Source organism: Lonchura striata, chromosome 5, assembly GCF_050655825.1.
Source record: "Lonchura striata isolate lonStrDom1 chromosome 5, ASM5065582v1, whole genome shotgun sequence".
Classification (NCBI taxonomy): Eukaryota; Metazoa; Chordata; class Aves; order Passeriformes; family Estrildidae; genus Lonchura; species Lonchura striata.
Window position 1 is genome coordinate 38,081,726 of NC_140707.1, and position 27,290 is coordinate 38,109,015.

The 27,290-nt window shown below is 40.9% G+C and overlaps 2 protein-coding genes and 1 long non-coding RNA gene across 7 annotated transcripts in view; 1 reads left to right on the forward strand and 2 right to left on the reverse strand.

Annotated features, from left to right (window-relative positions):
* Window positions 1-3,213, reverse strand: part of UBR1 (ubiquitin protein ligase E3 component n-recognin 1) — a 56,270-nt gene extending 53,057 nt beyond the window's left edge. For all 4 annotated transcript variants that reach the window (XM_021533529.3, XM_021533527.3, XM_021533528.3 and 1 more), the window contains exon 1: window positions 3,124-3,213. In XM_021533529.3, the coding sequence (XP_021389204.3) occupies window positions 3,124-3,195 (72 nt within the window). In that variant the 5' untranslated portion in view covers window positions 3,196-3,213. The remainder of the gene's footprint in view (window positions 1-3,123) is intronic.
* A 2,118-nt stretch (window positions 3,214-5,331) lies between these two features.
* Window positions 5,332-6,492, reverse strand: LOC110472175 (uncharacterized). The gene is made up of 2 exons (XR_002465699.3): window positions 6,116-6,492; window positions 5,332-5,543 (listed from the first exon to the last, which is right to left on the reverse strand). It is a non-coding gene; the product is annotated as an uncharacterized LOC110472175 (long non-coding RNA).
* Window positions 6,427-26,615, forward strand: TMEM62 (transmembrane protein 62). 2 transcript variants are annotated; one of them, XM_021533533.3, is made up of 14 exons: window positions 6,427-6,603; window positions 10,378-10,489; window positions 11,374-11,511; window positions 12,316-12,361; window positions 13,563-13,704; window positions 13,901-14,025; window positions 14,159-14,281; window positions 15,109-15,264; window positions 16,110-16,269; window positions 17,840-17,953; window positions 18,901-18,985; window positions 20,511-20,615; window positions 21,361-21,479; window positions 22,365-26,615. In XM_021533533.3, the coding sequence occupies exons 1-14, from the start codon at window positions 6,442-6,444 to the stop codon at window positions 22,689-22,691; spliced, it is 1,914 nt and encodes a 637-aa protein (XP_021389208.2). In that variant the 5' UTR covers window positions 6,427-6,441; the 3' UTR covers window positions 22,692-26,615. The 2 variants fall into 2 exon arrangements, with proteins under 2 accessions (XP_021389208.2, XP_085438087.1); XM_085581961.1 differs by lacking the exon at window positions 6,427-6,603 and adding an exon at window positions 6,635-7,049.
* The last annotated feature ends 675 nt before the right edge of the window (window positions 26,616-27,290 follow it).

Genomic DNA, 27,290 nt, shown 5'->3' on the forward strand with positions numbered 1-27,290 from the left:
AAATTTTGTTAGGTTCTGACTAATGGTAAAAGAACGAACCTTTAAAAAAATCCCTTTTCTTCACAAATATTACAGAGAAGGTACATATATGTGACAATTTGAAGATTCAGTGTAAATTTTAAATCCTTGCAACAGCTTAATATCAAAGCCCTGCTCCAGGTAGCAGATGCAAAAGCAGGCAGGCGTCAAACCGGAATTTGTTTAGAATACAAATGGACAGCCAACCAAGGGCTGGATCCAGCCTGCAAAGCTGGTTTTTGTCAGGCCACCAGTAATGCCTGCTAGCCAACTACTGGACAAGCCAAGTCCAGCCCATCAGCCAGCCAAGTAAACTGTGGATGCTGTTAGGAAAGGAAAGAAAGTAAACTCGAGTTTAGTAGACAAGGTTTGCTACTTAATCAGCATTAAATTCAACCCACTCTCTTCCAGGGCAGCTCAGGAAGCAATACAGCCACTATGAAGAAGCAGAAGAACAGACAGGACCTGACTTCCAACTAATGCAGCGAAACATCAAGTTAAGTACTTTCAACCACAGTCATCCAACCTGAAGCGCTGCAGATAAATGCAGGGAAGACACCACTGACTTGGGCTGGGCGCAGAAGAGTTTATTACCTGAGTCACCACCATCCACTCCAGAATCAGGCTGGCTCCTGCAGAATCATTCAGGTGACCTGCACCATGAACCCAGCACTCTGGGAAGGTTTGCAGCAGATGTGGTGCTGCACTGCAGCCAATGGCACCCAAAGCCAGAGACCAACAGAGGAGCAAGAGTCTGTCTGACTGCTCAGACACTGAGACAGCTTTGACGAGTTCAGTGAGGCCAAAGCTCACCCTATTTAACCAGTTCTTTCCACTCCGCACAACTCCAATTTTAGCACCACAGTAACTTTCAGAATAGCTCTGCACAGTGAAAGCACAAGTCAGGCAAGATATATTAGTTCATATATTAGTTCTACCTACTTAGTACCATCTTCAAGACAGCAATAAATTGGGTGTACTGCTTCCAGATTACAACTGTCTCTACCATCACTATAGCCAGGTTTGCTGTCTAACATCACAAATGCTGTCAGACACAACCTAAATATGTATCCCAAGCTCTGCTTCTCCCTTTTTATATCACATCCTCAGCCACTACTCGCTGTCAAAATCTCTGCATTTTGCTTGGATGTATGGCAAGCAACATGGTCTGGATGGCCAACTACCTTCCTCGGAATAATGATAATTCTGGTCCAGATACTTTCAACTGTCTGAAATCACACAAAAATTAAGACAACTTAGTGGACCAGCATCACCTTTGAGCAGCTGAGGATCCCTTCAGCAATTCTTAGTTTCATGGATTGCTTGGGCTAACTCAGCCTCTTAAGTCCCCAGTTAACGAAAGGCTGATCACATTGCTTTGCTGCTGATTGCCACTATTACCCTCAGCACCACTGGCTTTATGCACAGCTCACAAGCTTAAGAAATCGCCTGTCTTGGGATGCAATTTTTGACACTATGCAATCAAGTCACATTTTTCCTATTGTAAAATCAGGCTGTTCCTGATTAAAAAAAATTCCACGCATAGGCCTGTTTCAGTTACAGAAATATACAGCACTTAAGAATTAAGTCCATGACTAAAGGGCCATTGCTAATGATTTGCAGATACTTAAAATTCTGAGAAGGGTACAAGGAATAATCTTTGTTGGCTTACTGCTGCCACATGCAAGACAAGCTCCATGAGTAAACATCTTTCTATTTTTATTAGTGGTGTGCAGCATCATGTAAACAGCAGCTATTCTACAGGCTTGCCAGCACCCAACTTTTAAACACAGGCAGTCAACAGTATCAAAACTATACTATGTGTGCAGACTGTTACAGGAAATAGAACATAAAATGTAAAGTGCCTCATACACATCCATCTGCCTTCCTTTCTTAACTTGTCAGCTTTTGGGTTTTAAACTGCTCTAGATAAAGTGTTTCAAACATAGTAATGCACTATACAAGTTTGTGAAGGAAACCACAGAAGGCACTTACGTGCTACCACTAGACAGGGTCAACAACAAATTGTGTTCAATAACAAAATATTAAGTCCATAGACAATTATTTTGCAGAACGAAAAAAGAAACAATACTCCTGTTCAACAAACAACTGTTTCCCTCTAAATTATACTATGTTCTTTCTAAATGCTACTATTTGCTGCTCCACACACTATATAGAACAGTAATTTGTTACTCTGCCTTTTCTGTTCCACAGTAGAGTCACCTTTAATTAAGAAAGGTAAAGGACTATGGTTAAAATGCACATTTACAGTACAACGTTTAAAGGACGGCTCTGAAGCTTTCCAAAGTTTGATCTCAATCAATTCCGTCATTAGGTGCCAACAGAAGATCCAGGACAGGGGCTGAGAGATGCTGCGGGGAACCGAGCCAAACCGCTCCCCCGTGGGCCCGTGACAGCGGCTGGCCGGGCCCGGGTCACGGGCCCGGGGCAGGGCTGGCTCTCCGCTCCCGGGGCAGGGCTGGCTCTCCGCTCCCGGGGCAAGGCTGGCTCTCCGCTCCCGGGGCAAGGCTGGCTCTCCGCTCCCGGGGCAAGGCTGGCTCTCCGCTCCCGGGGCAGGGCTGGCTCTCCGCTCCCGGGGCACGGCTGGCTCTCCGCTCCCGGGGCACGGCTGGCTCTCCGCTCCCGGGGCAGGGCTGGCTCTCCGCTCCCGGGGCACGGCTGGCTCTCCGCTCCCGGGGCACGGCTGGCTCTCCGCTCCCGGGGCACGGCTGGCTCTCCGCTCCCGGGGCACGGCTGGCTCTCCGCTCCCGGGGCACGGCTGGCTCTCCGCTCCCGGGGCACAGGCGGGAGCCCGGAGCCGCAGCCAGCGCAGCCGCCGGGAGCGGTGCGCAGCCGCGCCCGCCGCCGTGCGGGGGCACCGGGCCGCCCGCTCCGGCCCCGGCGCCCAGGCCGCGCCCCGGGTGGTGCCGCAGCCTCCCGCCGGCTACGGCAGGTGCAGAGCGGCGCGTCCCGGCCCTCCACGGCGCCGCTCGGCAGCCGCGGAGAGCCTGCCCTGCTCGGCCGAGCGGCAGCGCGGGCAGGGCACGGGCTGCCCCCGAGGGCGGGCAGAGGGAAGCGCGGCGCGGCGCCGGTCCGCAGCCTCACCATAGCTCGCTCCGGGGCCTGCGCGGGGGCCCGGCCGCCCGCCGCGGGACCTCTGTCGGCTCCGTCCGCCATTTTGAGAGCGAGGGACGCGGCCGGCGGCGCCGTGACGGCCGGAAGGGGCCGCCGCCGTCACCGGGCGCCGCGCCCGCGGCCCAGGGCCCGCCCCGCGCGCAGCCGCCCCGCGCGGGGCCCCGGCAGCGCCCCCTGCGGGAGGCCGCGCGAAGCCCGGCGCGGCCCGGGCCGGCGCGCGGAGCTCCTGCTGGCCGGGTCCCCGCAGGCACTTAAACCGTGCCCGCTTCGCGCCCTGCATCGCCGAGCCACGGAATCCATTAGGCTGGAAAAGACCTGAAATCATCGACTCCAAGCTACCACGGAACACCACCTTATCATCCAGCCCGTGGCACTGGGTGTCATGTCCTGTCTTTCCTTATACCATCTCCAGGGTCGCTGCCTCCACCTCCTTCGGCAGCCCATTCCAATGTTTAATCACCCTTTCGGTGAAGAAATTCCTCCTAATATCTAACCTAAACCTCCAGTGGTGCAGGGGACTATGTCCCCTCATTGCTAGCAAGATAATAGCGCAAGTAATTTCATCTACACGGTGCAAAGTCACTTCCATGTGGTTCCCACATGGGCTAAGCAAAGGGAAAATTTTATTAACTTGGTGTAGGAAGCAACAGTAGCTTTAGGCAAATGCCTAAAGACCAAAGGATCTCCAAGATCAAAATTTTTCCTCCACACCTCCTTCCAACAGCGTATCAAAACTGTTCTGGGTGCTTAGCAGATTTGGCAGATTAGGGCATTTAGGATCTTGATTGAAGTGTGACAAACATGGCCTATGCATTGCTGGAAGTTTTCCAGATTGTTGCAGTCCAGTTGTACAATTCCGTGTGTTTCCACCTTCGTAAGGCTGAGGAAATAGGCAAATAGCCATAGCATTGGATCTTGGGGTCCATTTTGAATGCCTGATATCTTGGATATTGGGAAGACTGCCTTCTTCCACTGTAGTCTTCCTGTTTCAAGCCTCCAAACAGCTTTTTCACTTTCTTCAGTTATCAGTATGTGTGGGTCTCAGATTCAGTTAAAGAAAGAAACTGAGAGTTTCTAGCCAGGCAAAAAGCCTGGGAAAGAGCTGGAAAAGAATGTAAATAATTATTTATCTCTCTTGTTTTTCACATTGTTTATAGTTAAGTTCTATCACTGTGCGTCAAGCACTTTGCACCAATGGTGGTGGGTTGTTTTCATTTCAGAACCAATGGATTTGGTCCTCATGAAGCTTTGTATAAAAGAGCAGTGTATTTTGAATAAAGGGGAGTCTTACTTTCACAGCCTTCTGAGTCAAGTCTATTCATTCCCATCCTGCCTCGACAGTGACAAGTATGGATGGGATAAAGCTTACAGGTGATCTTTTCAGGTATATCCAATGATTTTTTTGTGCTGTACCCAGCCACAAGTACTCTCAAAGTTCTTCTCTTATATCTTCAGAAATCTGAATGTAGTTCCTCTGCCACAGCTACCAGTCATCTTCATATTAAGAAGTCCTGCAGACTTCTTTAATTACTGAAATCTGTCAGTTAAAATCACCATCACTGAGACAGGTTTAGGTATGAGGTGTAAAAAATAAAAATTGAATTTTGCCATGAGACAACAATCTCATCTCGTTCTGTCTGTCCATATTGCTAATTGGTGCCCAATCCTTTCCAATAGCACAGCTGCCCGCTAACCAGAAGTGTTGTTTGCACAACAACTAAGTTTGGACTGTGATTACTGGAGTCCTTCACCTGTTTTGGCATCAACACTAGCAATTATATAATCCAGCTTCCAATGTAGTCGAGCAAGAGAAGCAAGGCAGAATTCCAGCAACAAACCCAGTCAAGCAGCAGGAGGGCTGCCTGCAGCCCCCTGTGCTGCAAGGCAAGCAGTTTGCCTGGCTATCTCTTTTAGCTGTCAGTGGGGGTTTGCTTTCCTGTGTGACTTCAAAAGGTATGCTAATGTAAATCACTGTTTTAATTGAACAGGATTTACTGTTAGACTTACTTTAAAAAATTATTATTAAAAAAATGGAACCCACATGCACTAAAAGACAGCAAATAAAGTGTCAGTAAACCTCTTAAAAAAACAAGTTGGCACCATTGCCCAGGCAGAAATGGCACCAAACAAGATCTCCATGGATACTACAGTAATAGAGGAAAGAAGAAGAACAAAACAGGAATTCAGATCAATTTTAATACAGACAAAATAATTGACAGCCTTGCTAGAGCTAAAATAAAATGGTAGAGCTTCAGGAAGAAAGTGAGAAAGCCCTAGTTCTCCAGATTACTTCTGAAGATTGACAGGATTGCTGATTGATGTTTATTTAGAAACATTTCTTCAGGGTGTTTTGTTGGGGGGAAAGAGTAGACAAACAAGATGAAAGGCAGCTGAAAAAAAAACAAAGCAAACATACATGAAGTCCTGCAAAAGAGTAACTAAATTATGAAGAACATCTAAAAAGACGTGTCATATTAATGCAGTCTAACTGAGCTGAAAAATGTTTTTTTCCCGATCAATCAATGCTATTTATTATCAATGCTAAAATTTAAATCTTTGTCCTATGAGAAATTACATGAGAAAATATAATTACAATTAAATAATACTGAATTAGAAACTTCTAATACCTGAAGTTGTTTGAGAATATTATGATAAATAACAAAGAGTGATGTGAAGTGACAGGAGCTTTTTCACCTGAACTCATACTTAAGATGGGAAGAAAAAAATCTCAACAGTAAATGGGCAGCAGTTAGTAAACTGAGTTGATAGCAAAGAATAACTTAGCAATTATGAAACTGTTCGGTTACTATATCAAGGTTTTAAATGGTGTGTGTACATATATATATATTAAAATGTTCAAAATACCATAAAAATACTTCTGTCAGGATCAAAATAGGTCAACTGCCTAGATTTCCGAGCAGGTAGAATTATAATACCGTAACGAGAAAAAGCCAAAGTTCACATGCTGTATTTGTAGGGAAGCAGGCTGAGATACGGATCTCTTCGTACGCCTGGGTTTCCTTCTGCTTTAACCCAGGCATTTCCAGGCAGCCCTGCGGCTGGAGGGGAAAGCAGGAACGCTCAGGGCACAGGGAGCGGGGGCAGAGCCGGGATCCCCCAGCCTCGCCGGATAGAAGCTCCAGCACAAGGGGAGCGGCGGCATCGCTCCCCCGAGCCAAGCGCGGCCGGGCGCGGGGCGGCGCGGCAGCGGAGGAGGTGGACGCGGAAGTGCCGGGTTCGGCGGCGCAGGGCTCGCCCGGGGCGGGCGCGGTGGCGGCGCGGCGCAGGATGCTGGGGCTGGCGGCGGGGCTGCTGGCGGCGGCCGCCGTGGCGCTGCTGCTGGACTGGTACGGGCCGCCGGCGGCGCCGCCGGCCCCGGGGCCGCGCCGCCGCTGGGCCCCGCAGCCCGCGCCCGGGGCGGCCGCCGCCAGCCTGCTCTGGGTCGTGCAGGTGAGCGGGGCCGGGCGGGCGAGGGGCGGCCGAGCGGCGGGCACGGCGGCGGCGCGCGGTCAAGCCCAGTTACAGGTGTTCGGCCAGGCTGCCCGAAAGGTCGCGTTGAGGAGTATGTTGAGTGCCGGCAGCTCGGTGTGCAGCTGCAGCCTGAGCTCTGGGGGCGAAAGGCCGGGACCTGCGAAATCCTTTGCACAGCGAAGAGCACGGGGCACGGGACCTGTGTCCCGGCCTGGGGACCGGGCACTCAGAGACGGCAGGAGCCCATCACCCCCAGACTTGCTTGCTCTCAGACTCTGAGGGTATAAAAGCCCGGGGATTCCTTTCTTTGGGGCACCTCCTCAGAGGTACCCAAGTCGAACTGTTATTTTGATAATTACTGCACCAAGATTAAATTATTTTAATGATCTCGAAGTCTGAGCTATGGGAAACCTGGAGCTGAGCTGGTAAGGAAACCTGGCCTGACTGTGAGTGTGGGGATGTAGCTGTGAAGGGGCCTCGGTCCCAGGTGGTGTGAGTGTGACTGCCATTATGGCTCCTGGATGGTTGCACAGAGAAGTTTCCTTATCAGACAAGATATGTGTAGTGGAAGCGGGTAATTAAAAATCACCTAATTATTACGCTATCCTGTATATTGCATCAGTACCTGGTGCGATATTATCTAATATCCTGGGGAGAAATGCAGGCTCTGCCTGTCCCTTTCCCCATTCAAAACCTCAGAAAGTTGTGTGGCTGAGAAAATAGCTTTACTGATTTATAGCAGTAGAAGGTACTATGCCAGTATTCAGAAGCTTTGTTTCCAGGTTAAACATAAAAATCCAAGTTGACTGGCATAGTCCTGGAAGGAAATTGTCACATCTTAGGGCTTCTGTGGCCTCTTCTGTGACTCTTCTCCCCAGAGCATTCCCAAAGTACTTAGTGTAGAACTAGCCACAAAAATATGTAAACAAAAATATGTTTACATATTTGTAGTTACTCTATGGCTGAGATGTCACAGGGATTGCTGTGCATTTCCTTCTAACAAATAACTTTTACTGTTTTGTTTTCATTCTAAATCTCAAGAACACTTTGCCTGACTTTATTAGCTGCAGGCAGTGCTCTTAGTGGATGAGCTGGCATATATAAGTCCTTAGGTTCTCTCTAATTGGTGGTGTGATTTTTTTTTCATTAATTTTTCCTTAAGTGACTTAAGGCTTATTTTTACTGCAGAGTACAATTATCAAGAGATATGCTTGAAATAATGTAAGGAAAGCCCCTATCCTGCACTGCTGTCCTGTGAAGAGTCAGATACAGCAGCATATAGCTGCTGCAGAGCTATACTGACAGGCAGTGCACAGGCCCGTGTTTCTCTTACTGTGTTCTCTCTGGTTATGTCAATTCAAGTAGAGCTCTCCCAAGGATAGGTCATAGCACAGCTAATTTGAAACTTGGCTTTGCTTTCAAGTGGTTATGTTCTCTTTCAGACGTGCCCTTTAACAGCTCCTTTATCATTGACCAAACTTGGAAACTAATAAAGCACCAAATCCAGCCTTGTGCCTGATAATGTTATGGGAAACAGGCTTCAGGCTCCCTGGTGATTCCATAGGTCTAGCCTAGGTCACTGAATAGAGCTCAAGATGGTCAGTTCTGCCTCTAGCAGTTCCTGCCTTGTTTTTCTTTCCATACACAGGACTATCTCTTCTTAAACTGAACTAAATCACAGTCTTTCTACTTTGATCTTCTATTAATGGCTCATCCATTTTTTGTAGCAGAATTTCTCTTACTAACTGACAGACACTCTAGTTCAGTATTTGACAGGTATATAATTATTTCTCCTGTTTCTGTCAGCTGAATGCATTCTACTGTTGCTCTAGACCTTGTAATTCTCCCTCGTTAATGCCTGCCTTTCCTGAACCACATCTTTGTTAGATAAGGAATGTTGATGGTGACTCCTTCTCACCCCTAAATCTCTCCCAACACATTTTAATAAAGGTAACTGCCTATGATGCAATAAGAGGCCAAATATCCACATCAGTCAGAGGGAAGGGAAAGAGCAGCAAATGAGCTTTCACCTACATTTTGGAAAGTAAATAAAAGCATTACAAGTTTTTCATCTTGCCCACTCTCTTTCTTCTTATTGGGATATCAGCTGAAATTAATTTTTTTAAAAATTACAAAAAAAAAAAAAAAGAAAAAAAAAAAAAGAAAAAAGGGGAAGAAGCTCCACTTCTGAAATCTTCATATGTCATGGCTGTTAGTGATGAGTGAAACTTAGTCCCAGCTCTCAGAAGTCCCAGGACACTGTAACTCTTAGAAATTACAAGTTGAACCTTTTTTTAAACCTTAAACTCATAGGGAAGAAAAGTGGGATGGTCATTGTAGGAAATTAGGCTTCCAAACCACTCTCTGCTGTAAGGTTGGAAATCTACATTTGCTGTAGTTACTGGTAGAGCAGGAGTAAGATTTTTTTGTCAGACTTTTTTCTCAAGAATGAAAACTGAGTAAGTTAAGTTTTAATTTTCTCTGTTTGAGTGCTGAGATAAATTAATTGCAAATCCACAGGCTGAAAAGAAGCAAAACAAGCTGTATCCTTGTCAATGATTAAATGAGGTTTGATGTATCAAGGTAGTTTTGCTGTGTTCTTTGTCTCACACTAGTTTGAATGCATCAATGCAAGTGAAGATAAAGTTATATCTAAAAGTGTTTGCCTTTTTTAGCATGCAATTCTGATCAAGGCAAAAATTCCATGTCATTCCAAATGGGGAGTTTTCCTAAGCAGAATTTAAAAACTGTATTCAGGTAGTGTTTTCTTTGTATACAGATGAGTGACTAAGTAGAAGTAGATAATTTTTCTCCAATATATTTTATCTGTATTTTTCAAAAACTACAAGCTCTACAAGAACAGGTTTATTAAACTGAATGTAAAAGTTAATGCTTTTCTTTCCAAGTGATATTGTCACATGAGCATTTGCTTACTGCTTTATGAGAATCAAATACCATTTGTTCAGACCAAGGAGGGCAATTAATTGATTGACTGAACTAGAATGGAAAGTGAAATTGAAACCATTCACACAAGGGTTTTGTTTTGGGGTTTTTTTTGTACAGTACTGAAAAGCCACAATGTAAAATAATAGAAAAAGCTTATATTTCTTATTCTCCCCAAACAGTTCTTCTGATGTGAGGGCTTTGACTGACTCAGAAATGAAAAGCATCTTTCATATCATCATGTCTTAGGGAATCTTTGCCTTCTTGAAGGCACATGGAATGGGATCTAAACACACTTGTTTGATCCAATAAAATGCGTGGATAGAATGTTAAAAATCCTTCCACTCAGCTACTGGAAATGTCACACCAGGTATAAAACGAATTTTCGGTACATTTTAAGTACTAGGTAGCTTTAACCTATTGCTTTGCAGAACTTTGTATTCTTACTTGCAGCAAAACCACTGTATTGCACAGCAACTCACAGAATTTGAAAGGCAACAGGCCACTTGCAGTCATCACCATTTACTGTGGATACCCAAGTATTTCCTCATATTTTTGTATTCTCTTAGTTTTAAGGAAATTTTCTTGATGTAAATGTGATTTTAGGGGTTAGAGTTGCAATATCATTTGTTTGTTCTGCTTTCCTTCTCCCCTAGTCAACTACTTCCGTTTCTCCCTGTATCCCTTACACTGACATGAATCACTGTGACTGCTCTTATGATGCATTCTTATGTATACTTGGCTTTGCAGAGCAACTTGGATAGCAATAACCCTCTACTTGGGGCAGTGTTTCACTCTTCTCTTTTGCAGGTGTCAGATATTCATATCAGCAAATTTCAAGATCCCAAACGAGCTCCTGAATTCGAAAAATTCTGTTCTGAAACAATTGATGTAATTCAGCCAGCACTTGTTCTAGCAACAGGTAAGCAATTGAAAAGTGTGAATTTCCTGTTGAGTGTACTGTCAAAGCAAATAGCCAAACTTCTAGGATCTCAAGAGAGAACTTTAAACATTCAGGTATCTTAAGCAATGGAAATTGAATTGCAGCTAAAGGAAGACTACTAGAAGCTGAAAAGAATAACCTCTCAACAAAGGAATTATTATTTTCTTCAGCATTCAGTTTCTTCAGTGAGTTTAGTGTGTTCTATATGTAACAGACACAATCACACAAGGTAGCTATTGTTTTCCCAATATGTGTTGCTGCATCTTGGCCCCTGCTAGCAGCCACCTTCCTTCTTGTCCCGGTCATGATTCTACATTCTTTGTGTTTGAAATTACAGAAGTGAGCAATGTCTGTGGTTAGCCACTAGGATACAGTTCCTCTCTCAGAACAATCCATGCTAATTTGTATGAAATTCATACAAAATACATTAACTTGTGAATTAATGTAAGATTTTATTGTTGGTTTCCATTTGAACATATCATACCAAGAGAGGTGAAATAAACCTTGCCACTTCACTTGACAGCTTGCTATTGAAATAGATTAAGTTTTGACAAGGAAATCTAAAAGACCAAGCCATTACTGTGTGCAAGGCTTTGGAATCCTAATGCTAGACCTGGAGTTTTGTTTCTACAGAGAGTTACTTATCTAATTAGTGAAAGTGCTGCAGTGATGTGGTCAGTAGATGTCTGGTGAGGCTGCTGCATCTGCATTAGAAGGAGTTTACCTTGACATTGTGGACCATATACAGCACCCAGGCCTGCAGCTACTTAAACTTGGAGGCAGAGATGGCATGCTTGCCTAGTTACAGTATTTATATAAGCTTTGTAGGCCTCTAGTTATATCTCACCTTTGTACACTCCCAGGTGATCTGACAGATGCTAAGACAAGAGATAAACTGGGATCTGAGCAGGTAGAAGATGAGTGGAAAACTTACCAGTCAATCCTGAAGAGATCAAGGGTCATGGAAAAAACCAAGTGGATAGACATCAAAGGGAATCATGGTAAGAAGAAAATGAAACATTTCTGTCTTTTCTGTGATTGCAGGTCACAGAATATAGAGGTAAAATGTTCATACTCATTAGTGCAATTCATTAATCAGAAGGGCTTGCCATCCACATGTCTACTGAGGACATACTTTGCTTACAAGCTCTTACTGGAGTGAGTTTTAGTACCAGAGAAGTAAGAGTCTTTTACCTGGCAAGTGGTAGAACATGACTTCAGATGTTAGTTTCCATGTCATTATTTTATATACCACACTATTTAATGGAGGGGCAAACTGTAATCTTACCATACTGAAGAAAAGGTTTCAATTTACTTTTCATAGACTTCCGCCTCACAGGTTTACATTTGCAAGATGTCACATGTCCAGCAGCTAAAGGAAATTTGGTTTCTTTTGAATAGAAAGGAGTCATGGGAGTTTAGATCCTTCAGCTGTTGCCACACTGTGAGCATTCAAACACAAGCTGACAATCATGTAGGCTGTATAAGCAGGCTGTACAGGAAGCTGCACTGGGGGGAAGAAAGTGCATGCTTTGTCATATATACTCATTTTCCTATTAGGCTTCTGTTACCAGCATTAATGGAGAAGTAGAACTGTTGCAGTGCAGGCTTCCCCAAGCTGGTGTCTGTTCTACACACACTATTCTCTAATGCTATGGCTACTTTATTTTCCATTAATAAGTTAAGTCTTTCTTACAGAGCATGCAACCAGTCAAAAAAAAACTTTTGAAAAGCTCTGTGGTCAAAATGGAGACAGGTTTATTTGATCTGAAAGTTTCCTTATTTCCTTTTTTACTCCTTTACAGATTCATTCAACATTCCACGCCTGGATAGTGTTCAGAATTATTACAGGTACTTTTATTTACCATACATGCAGCTATATTCAAGGTCAAATTAACTAAACGATATTCTGTTTTCAGTTACTACATATATGCTTTTTCACTGAGTTTCCTATAACCCAGGATCATACCTACTATTCCCTCTGTCTTTTGCATTGTCAGTTAGTAGAGCAGAATTGACTGAGAAAATAGAGACTTGTTTGTGCAGATTTCTTATCTCTTATCCTTCTGTGTTTTGTAATTGAGTGTGTTAAATCTGTCAATGTCTACAAAATTTTAACTCTAGGAGAGAGAAGATGGAGGAGTGAAATGGAGTTGTTTTTTCAATATATAAAAATATAAATAATATTGTAAAATATTAAAATTATAAAAATTGCTTGCAGAAATAAAAATAGAAGCTAGGAAGAACAGTTATTCAACACCACATTCTGGTTTTCATTATGCATTAAAATTAAAGAGGGCAGGGGGTTATTTTGAAATACAATATTTTTACAGAAAAACATAGGTTCCTACTGCATGTTCACAGCATTAGCATAGGATTAATCAACTGTTACACATACTCAAAGTGGGACTAAAGGAAGAAATTGTATTGAAGTTGATGATGTTCACAGAGATAATGTTAACTTAAATATTGTGAAAGGGTTTTTATGGCATCAGAAGTATGGAAAACGTGTTTTCAATATATTGTCTTATATTCTATTCAGGTCAACCTTCCTGGCAATTTTATTGTTCTGATTGGTGGAGAAACAGGGACATGAACTGATTTTTGGATGGCTTTGTTCAAATTATACTCATCTGAACTCAGGAATGTTTTGGCTCCCACAAATCATGCAGGGAATAAAACAAAATTAAAACAACTAAAAAAACCCAAATGCACACAAAATGCCCACCCCCAAAACCCCCAAAGAATTTTTTTAAAAAAACCAACCTAAACTTAATGAATTTTAGTGATTCTCAGATTAACTCAAAATCATTTTAGTTACAGAATTTAATCCTTAATACAGCAATTTAGGTGGTACTGTTAGTTGAAATGTCATGTCTTTACCAGTGGAAGATATGTACAATTCCCATCTAGCATGAAGTATCAAAAGCATTTCAATTTTGTAGCTCAGAAATAATAAAATACCTGTCATCAGTGGAAGGAGAGAAAGCAATGTATGTTTGTCATGGCTACAGGCTTTCCTAACAGGAGTATTTCCATCTTATTTTGTTAGGAAATACTCTGCCTGGCGTAGAGATGGTTCTTTCCATTACATCCACACAACCTCTTTTGGGAACTATTCATTCATCTGCGTGGATGCCACACTCAGCCCAGGCCCTAAGAGACCCTATAATTTTTTTGGGATTTTAAACATGGTATTGTATAAGTCTTTGCACTCCATTTGGCTGGCTGTTTTATTTCTGTAGTGGTTTGTTTGGGGTTTTTTTAATATAGAAAAATTGTTTGAAAGATTTGTGTTCATCTATAAGAGTGTTTACATTTTTAAGTTACATAATGCATGGGAGACATTTATTTATTTAGCAAAATGGATTTGTCACCTACCTATTTCAGAATCAAATGGCAGAGCTGTCTTTGATGGCAGCAGAAAGTCTACACAGCAACCATACTATCTGGTTTGGCCACTACCCCACCTCAACAATCATCTCCCCATCCCCTGGAATACGAACACTAATGAGGTAAGATCTTCTTACCCTGTATGTTTTCAGCATGAAGTACATTTCTTGCCTGTCTTCACATGCTCATCTCTCAGTTTTCAGATTTTCTGCAGTGGTATTTCCTTCCCACCCAAATAATCATAATTCTTATTAGTTCTGCCACAGCCTATTTATGTGGACATCTCCATACAATGGGTGGGCTGATGCCAGTCTTGCACAGTCAACACCGTGGTGGCACTCTGGAACTTGAGCTGGGAGACTGGATGGATAATAGGAGGTAAGAAAAGCCCATATGAGCAAATTATTATATGAAACCTACCTTGCTGTACTGTGATTCCCTTTTATGCTGTGTGGTGAATTTGAAAGAAGCATGAGATCAGCCTGACTGGTTATTACTATTAGTGCTTTTGAAAAAAAGGCCTTGTGTGTATGTTTGGGATTTTTCCCCATATCAGCAGTGTACTAATAAAGTAAATATTTTTTTCTTAATTCTTGATATTTAAAAACTCAAAAGGGGACGTCTAGATAGTATGTTTAGTATTCAAATGTAGATGAAAAAATTGTAGTAAAGTTCAGCATCACTACTTCAAAATACATATGCTCTGCAGTAGCTGTTGGAATTCTTGACACAGAAATAGTCCACCTGAGAAATGTTACCTTATTTGCATATCAAAAAGTGTCTGATGCTATGTGTAGTGTATAGTAGTATACTAGCTTTTATTCTGCAGTAATCCAAAGAAAGATACTGGTATGAATACAGGGGAAGAGGATGCTGGTGTCATTGTCCTGAGTTAGAGTACCTACACAGACACTGTGGAAATGTACATTATATTTGAGTTCTTTAATGTAATATTCATTTATCTGATTCATGTGCAAAATTCACACTTGGAATTTTGGATGCTACTCCCATGATTTGTAATAAAATTAACCTCATCAGAGGTAAGCAACTGTATAGTTAATATAGCAGAGTTGAAAAATGTAAGATCAACTACAGAAGAGAATAAATGGAAAATAAAGCCAGGTTCTTTAGGAACTTGAGAAGCATAGAAATCAGCTGTTCACACAGTGGTTTGTATTAACAAAATTCTTTTCCTTTAATTATAGATACAGGATCCTCGTGTTTGATCATGACCTCCTCAGCTTCGCAGATCTTAACTTTGAAGAGTGGCCTGTAGTTCTCATCACCAATCCCAAATCCTTCCTTTACAGCAGTTCTACTCATGAACCACTAGTCAAAATTCTTTATTCCACTCATATCAGGTACCCTGTAATGTCATGATTTCACAATATTAAATTATATGTATATACTCAAACCCTTTTTTTTTTTTTTTAAATGTGTGTCTGCTGTTCTCAGAATTCACTTTTCTCTGGAGGATTGTCCACCATAACTGTATGAAATTACTTCATTTGACTAAAATATGCTCTGGAATGCCATTCATATTACCAGAAATTAAAGGAATTGCATGTGCAATATTTTGAGCCTGTATTAGTATCACTGTTTCTCTGAATATAAGCACTACTGCCAAGTGACAATACATTTCTTGGTATCTGAGATCTGTAATATCAATATTGCATTCTACTCCATTTGTCTTAAATGCAGTTGCAAACTCTGAGAGGTTATATACTGACTAGCAAAAAAAACCAAAAAAACAAAAACAAGGAAAAAGCCCCACTCCCAACAACAAAGGACTTTAGAGAGAGAGAGCCTGGCAATTTTTTACTAAGCCATCTACAAGTATTTAGTTATGTGTCTATGTGTGCTAGAGGATACATCCCACCTGTGTTAGCAAATGTTTTGGAGCAGGAGTTCTAAAATTATTTCTGCCAGGGCCTTACAACATCTGCCACCTTTTTGTCTGTTCCACAGCCAGTTTTCTATCCTGTTCTTTTTTGTAGTGTCATACAGAACTACTTTTTTTTAACAGTAGGAAAGACCTACTATGTTACCATTAGCCTACAGATATTTCACTGTTTTAATTTCTAAAACTTTTGAACTCTTTAATACAAGGCAGCTTAACTTTTAGGGACTTTTTGTTAAGGAAGTAATGACATACCTGCAAGTCCAGTAACAAATCTGTTTCTTTTCCTGTTTATTTACTCCTTAGAATTCTGGCATTTTCTCCTTCTGTCATTATCTCTGTCAAAGTCTACATAGATGGAGTTCACCTGGGGAATGCACATCATGTGTCTGGCCCTCTCTATGTGCTGAAGTGGAGTCCACAAAACTACAGTGAAGGGTTCCATCACATAGAAGCGACTGTCCAGGTAAGGTACCTGTTGGCATTCTTTGTATTATTTTTTTTCTTATGGCTTCTCTATCACCCTCCTGCTTCACATAACTAGGAACAAAATACATGATAACAGACTTACTTTCATATTTCTCTGATTACAAAACTCAAAGGATTTAATAAAGAAATAAACATTGAGTGCTAAGCACCAAAATATTAATAAAGCTTCTGGGATAAAGAAATAAATATTTTTTCATAAGAAGTAAAATAAGACATGACAGAAGTGCGAACTTGCATTTAAATTGGCCAGAGATGTAAAAAATTACAAGAAAGGGTTCTAAAGGTATTTAAACAGCAAACAGAAACAGAAGGAAATTACTAGCCAAGTGTTAAACAGCAGAGGTGAATTAGTCACCAACAGCTCTGAAAGGGCAAAGGTTCTCAACAGTTTCTTCACCTCTGTGTTGGGCCTTGGGAGCAAGGATCAAGCTTGATGCAGAGACCCACTGTCAATGAAAGAAGAGTTGGAGTAAGACCTGGCAAAGGAGCTTGATCCTACAGATCAAGGAGTCCTGACAGTTTCCACTCCAGAGTATTAAGAGACTTGGTTGACATCTTTGTGAAGCCACTCTCCATAGTCTTGGAGAAGTTGTGGAGATCAGGGGGCATACCCAAAGATGGGCAGAAGGCTAATGACTCTCCTGTCTACAAGGGCTTAAGGGAGGATCCAGGAAATTATAGGCCCATCAGTCTTACTTCAGTCCCTGGGAAAATTAGGAAACAAATCCATCCTTGTTGGGGGCTTTCTCAGGTCAGATGAAATACGTGACTGGGAAGAGCCAGCACAGATTAATCAAGGGCAAATTGTGGGCCAAGAAGAACATCATGAAGTTCATAAAGGAAAATTGTAAGGATTTGCACCCAGAAAACATAATCCAGGAGTACAGCACAGGCTGTGATTTGCCTGGCTGGGGAGCAGCTCTGTGAAAAGGGACCTCAGTGTCCTGGTGGAGCACAAGCCCAGTGTGAATGAACAGTGTGCTGGTGCAGCAGAGAAAATCTACTGCATCCTGGGGTACTTCCACAAGAGCATCACCAGCCGAGTCACTATCCTGCTCTACAGAGTGCTTGCCAGGCCACACCTGGAACACTGTGTTCAACACTGCACTATGTTAAATAAATAATAAACAAGTATTTGTTTATCTATATGGGTTTTTGGCAATACACCAGAAATTAAGCACAACAAAATATGAAAATATTTTAATACAGGCTATTACCTAGACTTGAACTTCCAGAAGACAACTGGGACGTGGGGTGGGGGGTGGGGGCAATTAACAGTCACAGTCTTCCATAAGTTGCTGAATCTCTGACAGGCTCTTATCCATATGTAGTACTTTCAGATTATGATTTTATAATCACCAATTTACTTGAAATTGCAGAATTGACTGTAAGTAGTGCTTTGTAGGTAGAATTTAATACAGCAGTATGCCAGAAAAGCATACATCAATCGTATCTTTCTGGAAAAGCTGCAGTGATAATTAGGAACTTTAACTAGACAGTTTTTTGTACCACTGCTATGTAATTCCTCTCATTTTATATCAATTTAGGATGCTTCAGGAAGAATTGGCACACGGGGCCATTTATTTGGTATGGAAGAAAACCTCTCTCTTAGATTTGACTTTTGGTCATCTCTTATTCTTCTCACTGACCACTATGTTCTGGTAAGTACTTTCAGCAAAACAGCTATTATTCCATTTTGGTTTCCCAAGCTGCAGTAGGCATTTTTGTAATTCCTGAAGAAATTCATAGACTTGAATGCAGTTTACTTTTTCCAGATGTGAATTCTCTTTTGGAATTGCAAAACATTTGAAGTTTCTCAAGTTGCACACTTAAACCATAAATGTGCAACAATGGTTTATATAAACAGCTGGGACTGGATTTAGTCCCAATTATCCATTTTCGGGCATAAGTATACACACATTTTGTGCAAGCAAGGAATTGAAAAAGAGCTACTGGAGATAGTAGAAAAAGGAAACATTAAACCAAAGAGAAATTCACTCTGAACTGTTGAAATATGTTTTCTGGAAAGAATGCTGCAAATATTCTCATTGTCAGCTGCTGACATCATAACCAGCTCCAGAGAAGTGGAAGGCAAAATCCCCATCGACTTTTAGTCATATGTGTTACAGCTCAGTACATGCAAAGAAGAATGTCATGTCTTAATAGTCTAGGCGCACTTCTAGAACTACGTAAGAAAGTCCACATGACTGTAGTTCTTATCATAATTGGCTCAACGTTACTATCTTTGTTTTGTTAAATCAGTCACACATTCTACACCATGTCTTGAACTGCATTTCTCCTCAGCTCAGACAGTGTTTTGCCTTGGAAGTGTAACTGCACTTTTTCAATGGATGTGTTTACAAACCCTTTTTTAAAAATATTCGGCTCTATTGCTTTTAGACATCGAGCAGAATTCAAGTCAGTACAATACAAATCCTAGAACTTAGAAATTCTTTAAGTTTCCTTTTTACTCTTCAGTTCAGTGACACCAACAAGCTTTGACTGTGTTTCAAATAGAATCTTTGTACCATTCTATCAGTGCCCATAAAGCATGCTCCAAGGCTGCAATTATTCCAGGGCTGGCTTACAGTCAAAACTGTCTTTTCAGGCTCGAGTGCTCTTTGGATTGATTGTGCTGATTCAGATTACCTTGCTTGTTGTTTTCCGACACCTCCAAAAGCCAGCACTCAAAGGTATCAACTAATGTTTACCTGTGGTTTTTAGTAGATCTGTTTTCCCCCAAATGTTTTATTCTTGACCTGTGTGCTAACAATATGTAAGTAACTGTGCTGTTAATCACCATATGCATTTTACATCTGCTACTGTGGGATTTGATTGGTTTCTCAGAAGCTGCTATCTCGCTTTTAAGGGAAGCTGGAAAACCTCCAATATATCAAATAAAGTAAACTAGAAACTTGAGCAGGTATCTTTATCTAAACAAAAATTAAGTTGATTGAAGTCCAAAGTTTCATTTTAATTTTCTCACTGAAGAATCCAGTACCTAGGGAAAGGAATGTTTTGTTTTGTATTTTCTATATGTGTGCTTGTTTCAATATAGTTGTCGCAGAATTCTCTCTTGCCTGAGTGGAGAAACAGATTTCCTTTTGCAAAGACAGTGTTTGTTAACTTTTGCAAAGAACATGAACAGGATTGGGTCTTTCTCAAAATAATATTAAGGCCATTTCTGTCATAACTTGATACTTTGTGATACATCTAGTAAATGAAAATTATTACTATAAGCTCATGGTGTTTATCCTTTAAACAATCATTTGAACCACACCCTACTAATGAGATTTTTCTGGAAGCCACCTCCCTTCCTATTCATGTCAGTGTTTGTCCCTTCCTTATTACTTCTAATTGTGTGGCATCCTGAAGTAGCTACAGCAACTGCTTACATAGAAGAGAATCAGATTTTCAGTTGCCTTTATGGAACTCAGCAGCTACACATTAAAAAAACTGACTCTGTGGTAAGCTAGGTCCATGTGGACTATGACAAATGTTTTAAAAGACAACTTAGTGAACAAATCTGTTAGAGCTGTTGATTTACAAAGATGAAGCTTGCCCTCTGGGGGTTAATTCTTTGTGAGAAGGCCACGTAATAGGTCTAAGTCTACAAGCCAACTTTTTAGGAAGGCTCTCTTGATCTGTGAATTGTCTGCTTCAGAGAGCTATTACTTCTTTTTTCTACTAGCACCACACACTTGTCAGAATAATGTCATTTTAATGCCTAGCCTTAATTTTGAGTTGCTATCAGATCTCACTAAAGTAGATTTAATCAAAGGAAATCCACCTAATCTAGTCCATGCTGACCTACCTTTCTGGGTTTGCAAAGTTACTGTTTTGTTGCTCTTACTTTTAATTTAATACATACTTTCTCCATGTCTTTCATTCTAGCTAACTTCATTTTCTGGGTATAGAATGGTCATTCAGTATTATTTACATACAGTAAGTGTATTCCTTTAGAATGGCAGGTTCCTCTGCTGTTTTTAATATAGACTGTTATATATTTATTGGTTCTTTATTTTCAGTTATCACAGTAATAGTAATGCATTCTTCTGTAGACATACCAAATATTATTTTTATATTCCTTATTTAAAAGAATGAGTAAATTGTGTGCCGGTTTGTTTCAGAAAGACCAGTATTATACATACATATATATTTGGGGAGGTGTTGCAAACTGAATTAAATGTATTTTTCTTAAATGTTGTGTCTGTTTAGGAAAGCCGGGATTATTTACTCTGACTTCATATTCTCTTCATATCTTCAGTAAAACAAACACCTTCTATTACTCAATTCTGGTTCTGAATTTATACACCATTCTGGGTAAGTAGCCTAGAGTACTGGAGGACATAAATTGGTATTTTGAAATTACACATTAGATCCTGATGAAAAATAAGAATTCTAACATCTTGGAGAATGGGGAAAATCTACTTAAGTTACAAAATCTATGTGGAACTTCAAAAATTATTGTCCAAAGAGACTAAAGGTTTATTTGTAAGAGCCTAACTTAGAAGCCCTGAATTAATGAAACACTTAGCTTGTTAAATTACTCTGAAAGTGAAGTATTTTTAAATACAGTTTTTCACTTATTTTTTGATTGTTCACATCAGAGCTAACAATCTGAGCTTGTTCTCCGCTGATAACATCTTACTGAAATAGTTATTTTCTTGTTAGTCAGTGTAGTATGCATAACACAGAGCAGTCTGCCTATTTTAATTTCTATGCTGAGCCAGGCTGGAATTGTTTGTGACCACGTTTTTCATATATCTTACTGTAATTCTGGGAAAAAAACTATCCTTTTCACCTATCTCATAGGGAAGATATTATATGTGGTGTTGAAAATTGTCACAGAGATGAAACTAATTCAAAAGTATTTTCATTGCATGCCACAAGCCCCCGTCGTACTGTGGCATTTTCACACCAGACTGCTGTTTGCCGAATATAAAAACATGAGGCTGATTACTCTGGACATGCAATAGGGAAGTCTCAGGGTACAAAGGGTTGTGTGGGAAAGGGCTGTGTCTCTGTTGTGTTTCCTGATGATGATGTTTGATTTCCTGTCTTGCAGGACCATGGTTTGTAGGTGAACTGATAGATGGCCAGATGGGGGCCTGTTTTTCCTTTGGGGTGTTTGTTGGTGGTTCCTTCTTACAGGGCAGTATGACATTTGTGGTTGGGATTTTACAGGTGAGTATAAAATAAAGGCTAAAAACCAGCTTTTTTTTCAGGGGCTTTTTTCAATTTTTTAATAGTTTTATAAAGAAAGGAGTCTTGGAATTAGAGAGATTAGTGACCATGCCTGACTACAAGTGGTCTTTCTTACCTTCCTGCAGATTTAAAGAAAGGAAGGAGGTTGTGCATTATTTTCACAAACTTCTCTTTTTCTCTAAAAAAACGATGTTGCTTTGGACTCCCTGGATATTTAGATTAGAGGCTGTCTCTACAGATTTACAACTCTAAATTTTCTGTAAATTTTCTAGTTTTGCCTTTGGCTAACACAGAGTGATTAAACAAAAAAACTGAGTGGACAGGGCAGCCCTTGCAGCCTTAATAACCCTTCAGATCAGTAGGTGTCACTCTCTAAGCACACATGAGTCCAGTTTTCCCAAGAGTGGTTTCCCCGTTAGTCTGAAAGACAAGGTGTCATTCCTTGGCATTTAAGATAGTGGACCAAACCAGCATTGCCTCCTTCTTCATGGTGTCTCCCTTGTACCAGTGGGACTCTGCTGGAGTGGGCTGGGTCAGAGTTAAGCTGACATACAGACCATTTGGTTTTGCCATGCTAATTTTTGGTAAGTCTGTCTCCCTGAATCAGTTAGAGGAAATGTCAAATGCGTGTTAGTGCCTCTTACTGCAAGGGAATGGGCAGGAATGCTTGGCCTGGGACTCAGGCCAAGTGCCTTTATCAGCTGCAGAGTCGTGGAGATAAATCCTGAGATTCTATCTCTGGGAAGTGTACTCAGCCCTTAGAATGGGACAGCTTTATGTGTGCATATGTTTTTAAGCCTTCATAGATGTTACCCAGAACCTTTGCTTGCTCATTGTCTTATTTTTCTTTTCTCTTCCTTTCAGATGATGTTTTTCAACCTGCCATTGATGGCCTACCTGTGCTGGTGCCTGCTGCTGCGATGTCAGGGCCACAGCTTCCTTTCCCACATCCGTCACGTCCGACGCCTCGTGGCTGTGCTGGTTCACCTGGCAATGACCCTGCTCCTGGCCTGGCAGGTCTATTCCTGCTATTTCCTGCAGCGAACATATGGCACCTTGGCGTTCTTCCTCTCCCCAATGAGAACATGGTTGGTGGTACTGACCGCAGCTCTCATTTATAAAACCTGGACACTGAAATCATCAGAGCTCAGAACTTACATAATAGAGATAAAAAACTGCCAAAGCTCTTGAAGTATAAGTACTCCAAGTTCTGTCTTAAAAACTGTCAAGATACAACCTTATCATTTTGTGATGCTGGAATTCCATACACTCCACCATTAGGTGGTAGGACCCAAAGCTGCACCTGCACTGCTACAGAACTGTATTAAATAGTAAATGAACAATATGTTATACACACTTTCCTTGTATTATACAACATACTGTATAAAACATGTTATATAATACAGTCATGCATTATACATCAATACAGTAAACTGTGGAATAATCTCATCAGTGGGTTTTTTTAGTGATACAGAGATAGATATGTCCATATGGCTCACAAATGGAAATGTTTGTCTATTACTACTGTGAATAGAAAAATACTTTTAACTAATTATTGATTTTTTTATAATGCTGCAAAATATGAGCATAGGACTTGATGAGCTTCTTGATTTGTGCTTAATTTGAATTTTATTTCAGGGTTGACATGTGTTTTTACAAGACTAGACCAGATGTCTTTATGAAGTAATGGTGATTGCAAAGGCGTTGTAGTGGCCTTCACAGTCAGAGTCCTATGCCCATACATGTTTTCAGTTCATAATGCTGTATACAAGATTATAGGCTGTACGGTGTGCATATGTTTTTATGTTCATGTTTACCTGAGCTGTGGCCTATAGATCTTGCCCTGGGAGTGCTGGCTAATTAACAGGCTCACTCTCTGGAAGTGAGCTCCTTCTCTGGAAGGAAGGAGTTTCATTTCCCACTACTGAGGCTGCCAGTCCTCTCACCCATGACTGGTGAAAGAACAGTTAATTATCAGCAGTGCTGGGGTTCTCGGCTTCAAAGCAAAGAATGGAGACAATGTCCTCAGGATGGGAGAAGCTGAAGGAATACTATGGTTTGATGCCTATAAAGTCTGTAATTTCTGTTTTATGTGTCTCAGCTGTGTTTCTGGGTCTCAGCCAAATGCACCAAAGAGTGACCTAAGAAAACTAATTTCTTTGTTTTCATTTTTTTCTAAGTCCAAAAATGATAGAACAGTTAGTTACATTAATGAAGAATGTAATGATTGAGAGCTAGGAAAGCTGAAGTGCCTTGATCTGTAAAGAACACTGCATTTCTTCACAAACAACCTGCTGTGAGTGGAATGCTTAAAATACTTTAGGTAATTGTACACTAACTTATCTGTGGCTTCTCAAGAAAAGAGAGGACGAATTTATTTATAGTCCCTTTGGAAAAAAACAGCAGTGACTGTAGTAGAACACAGGAAAATAAATCGGAAGAAAATACTGACTACAACAAGGACTTTTGTTATTTCTAACAGGTGACAGTTTTCCTATTCCTTAATTTCTGTTCTGCAATTATATAGGAAAATAGTTATGTAATACTAATAATAATGTAATTTCTTCAATGTAACAGGGAAAAGAGAGAAAGAGCACCCATTTACATGAGTTAAATACACTGTTAAGAAAATGAAGAATGTAATTCGTTACTACAAAAGTTTGTTTTGCAAAGCTGTTAAAAAATCAGAGACGGCGCAAAATTTATTTGTGAGATACAATACTGAAAAATTGATAATAAAATGCCATTTCACAATTAAAGTACTTTTATGTGATGAGAGTGAAAAAGAAGTTCCCACTGTTAGATATAATGTTACCCAATACTTTTACCCTTAGGTTGGCCTCTCCAATAGTCTCTGATTGACTAAGCCCCACACTGAGCATTCAGGCATGGCTTGTGTGGAGGCTGATTTTTTTTTTTTTTTTTTTTTAAGAAGAAAGAGGAACTAAAGTTCACTTACCAATCTAGAAAATTCTGGGGGTCCAGAAAAGCTGACACACAACCTCCTTTGGCTTCTTGAAACACCTCTCTGGAGCATTGCAGCACCCTAGCACTGGAGAGGATTCGGTGGAGTCCCTGATCAAGGGGTTGGTGCATGCTGGAGACCTGTCCCATCTGATTCGCTGCTGCCAGGACAGCAGGACAATCCGGCTCTGTGGCTGTGTCACCAAAACTCCTGTTCTCCCAGATATGGGTTCTCTCAGCAGCTGTGCAAGAAGCTGATGGACACAGAGTTGAGAGGTGCATTCCCTGTGTGTGCAGAGCAGGTAATGGGGCAGTGGATCCACAGAGCAAGCACATGTGCAGTGCCAGTACTTGCTTTTGTATATCCCAAGCCCTGGAATGATAGCGTTCCCCCCCACCCCGCAGTCATTGGCTATACATTTTTTTGCCTTCATTTAAAGGCACGCTACTCTCTTATTTTGCCATCCATGCTCTAGGGGAAAGTGGCTGATGGGATTATATTTTACTGCGTTAATGACTAAAGATTAGCACAAAAGTCAAGCAAACTTCTTCTTTGGCCTTATCGGGGTGTTGTTCCTGTCTTCTTATTTACTGGATTTATAGAGCCATCCTCCTGCTTTGCACTAATTTTGCAGATTTATGGAGTAATTTTTTTCTCACTTTACTGGAGCCTTGTTTCTTGGCTCCTCCTGGCTGTCTTGCAGCGAATAGGGTCTGTTGCACATACAACACTCTTATTATCACTCTAGCTGAACCAGAGTACAGTAGCAAAACTGAATTTCACTACTTTTTATCTTTCTACTTTGAATCTACACTTCTGGTTGCAAAATTCTGTGTTAGTGTGGCGAAAACATGTCTCATTTCTGCTTCCTTCTGTGCTTTCCTAAAGAGTTCTGAGTTGTCTCACAAAGTATTTTCTCAGTTTGAAACTTATTCCAGCTGCTGCTACCATTTCTAGTTATGGGATAATGCCATCTGCCTGTGATCTTCTTTTCTCCCCTGGTAATCTATTTATGGATCATATAAACATTACCTACTCTGAAGAGAAGCCAGTAAAGAGAAGGATAGCATAGCAAAAGAGAAGAGCAATGTTACAAACAGGACTAAGTAATCCAGCATTTTCTTCTCCACAATAAACACATAAAAATATTGAATGAAGAAATTAAGCTATTTGAAAGTCATCTGCCTCAGGTCTCTTCACTTTTGTAACAACAGCTACTATAAACTGCAGTTAGAAACATTTATGTCAGGTGTGGAAAGGTCTTTTCATGGTGCTGGTGACATTTTGCATGAAATCCTGACATTTAACTGTACAGTTTAGCACTAAACACTAATAGGTGCTCTTATGAAAAACACCGTGTTTTTCTCATTGTCAATGAAGAAGCCAAAAACGAGCATAAGAAACAAGAGGAACTAAAAAAAACCAAAAAAAACCAACAACAACAACAACAAAAAAAAAACCCAAACAAACAAACAAAGCAACACTTCAAGGTACAAAGGGAAATGGGATGGAAGTGGGAATGCACAAGAGTAATAAATACAAAGCAGAAGATTGTCTTAACAAAAAAAAAACAAAGGTGTCTCTGCCCAATACTGTTTACATTTTATTACCCTTTGCAAATGCTTATTTAGGAAGATTGTAGCTGAACTTCCTTACTGTGTCATGATGTCATATGAAAACAGAAATGCATAAAAGTTCACAAAAAGGCCCTAGCAGCTGTAAGTCGGTTTTGAAACCATAACAATGGGGCTGGAGTAATAGAGCAGTAAAGAGTCCTCAGGAATAGAATGCTATGTGAAAAGGCTCCAGGAATACTATAAATCCTTTTTTAATTAACAACTAATTTTTCGAAGAGTCTCAAGCAGAAACTGTAATAGAATATAAGGTTAAATAATAACTTGATAGCTGATAGAAGGAAAATGTAACTTAGAATTACCTTTGATTACTGTAATACTCAGAGACATTCTCCTCCCCCAGGAAAATTTATCTGTGTAAATGATAATATAATGAACTGGACCCAGATTTGCACATGTGCATAGGAATTTTGTCATAGGCATCAGTAATGAATCATGAGTGACTATTTGTCAGTGTTTGTATGACCCCTCCCTTGACACCTTTTTGAATAAAAGACTGTACTTGTTTCCGAGAAATTGTGCCAGTGCTCTGTCAGTTACAGGAGTTGCTGTTCCATGTACATGGAAAAATTGTTGGATTATGCTAGAAAGTCAAGATGACCTAAAGAGATCAGTAGAGGAACAAAGAAACAAGGACCTCAGCCAATAGGTTCTAAGAGACCCATCTTAAATCAAGAAGGTAAACAAGATGGTGAACTGCTTTGGCTCAGAAATTGTGTCCTCAGAGAAAACGTAATTCTGAGTAATTCTGGAAGTGTCCATGACCATGGACTCAGGAAACCCACTGACTCAAAAGATGAGCAGTTACGCACATGCAGGCCAGTTAGCAAATATGATGCCAGTCAATTATGACTTCAATATGTATTAGATAATAGAGAGAGGCAAATGCATGAATTCCAAGTTGGCTTTGTGGAATTACTACCTAGCACCCATCTTGGTGCAAACATGAAATAAATCAAATATCTTGGCTCTGGGCCAGATACTGGCTTTATACTGCAGGTACTGAGCCCTGCTTGAGGAACACCACCAGCTGTGTTGGGAGATAAGAAACAGATGTATGGGTCTGTTTTTGAGAAAAGGAGAACAGCTTGACCTAAAAAACACAGAATGCAATAAAAGGGAAACTAAGACAATGAGATAAAAGGGAAGAGACCGATTATGATGCTGACATCTCAAGAGACAGAAATAATT

Excerpts from the sequence above, each read along its gene's own strand:
- TMEM62 (XM_021533533.3), top strand. The coding sequence starts at position 6,442 with ATGCTGGGGCTGGCGGCGGGGCTGCTGGCGGCGGCCGCCGTGGCGCTG. Across the intron at positions 17,954-18,900 it reads TCACTGACCACTATGTTCTG|GCTCGAGTGCTCTTTGGATT; the intron begins GTAAGTACTTTC and ends CTGTCTTTTCAG. Across the intron at positions 21,480-22,364 it reads TTGTGGTTGGGATTTTACAG|ATGATGTTTTTCAACCTGCC; the intron begins GTGAGTATAAAA and ends TCTTCCTTTCAG.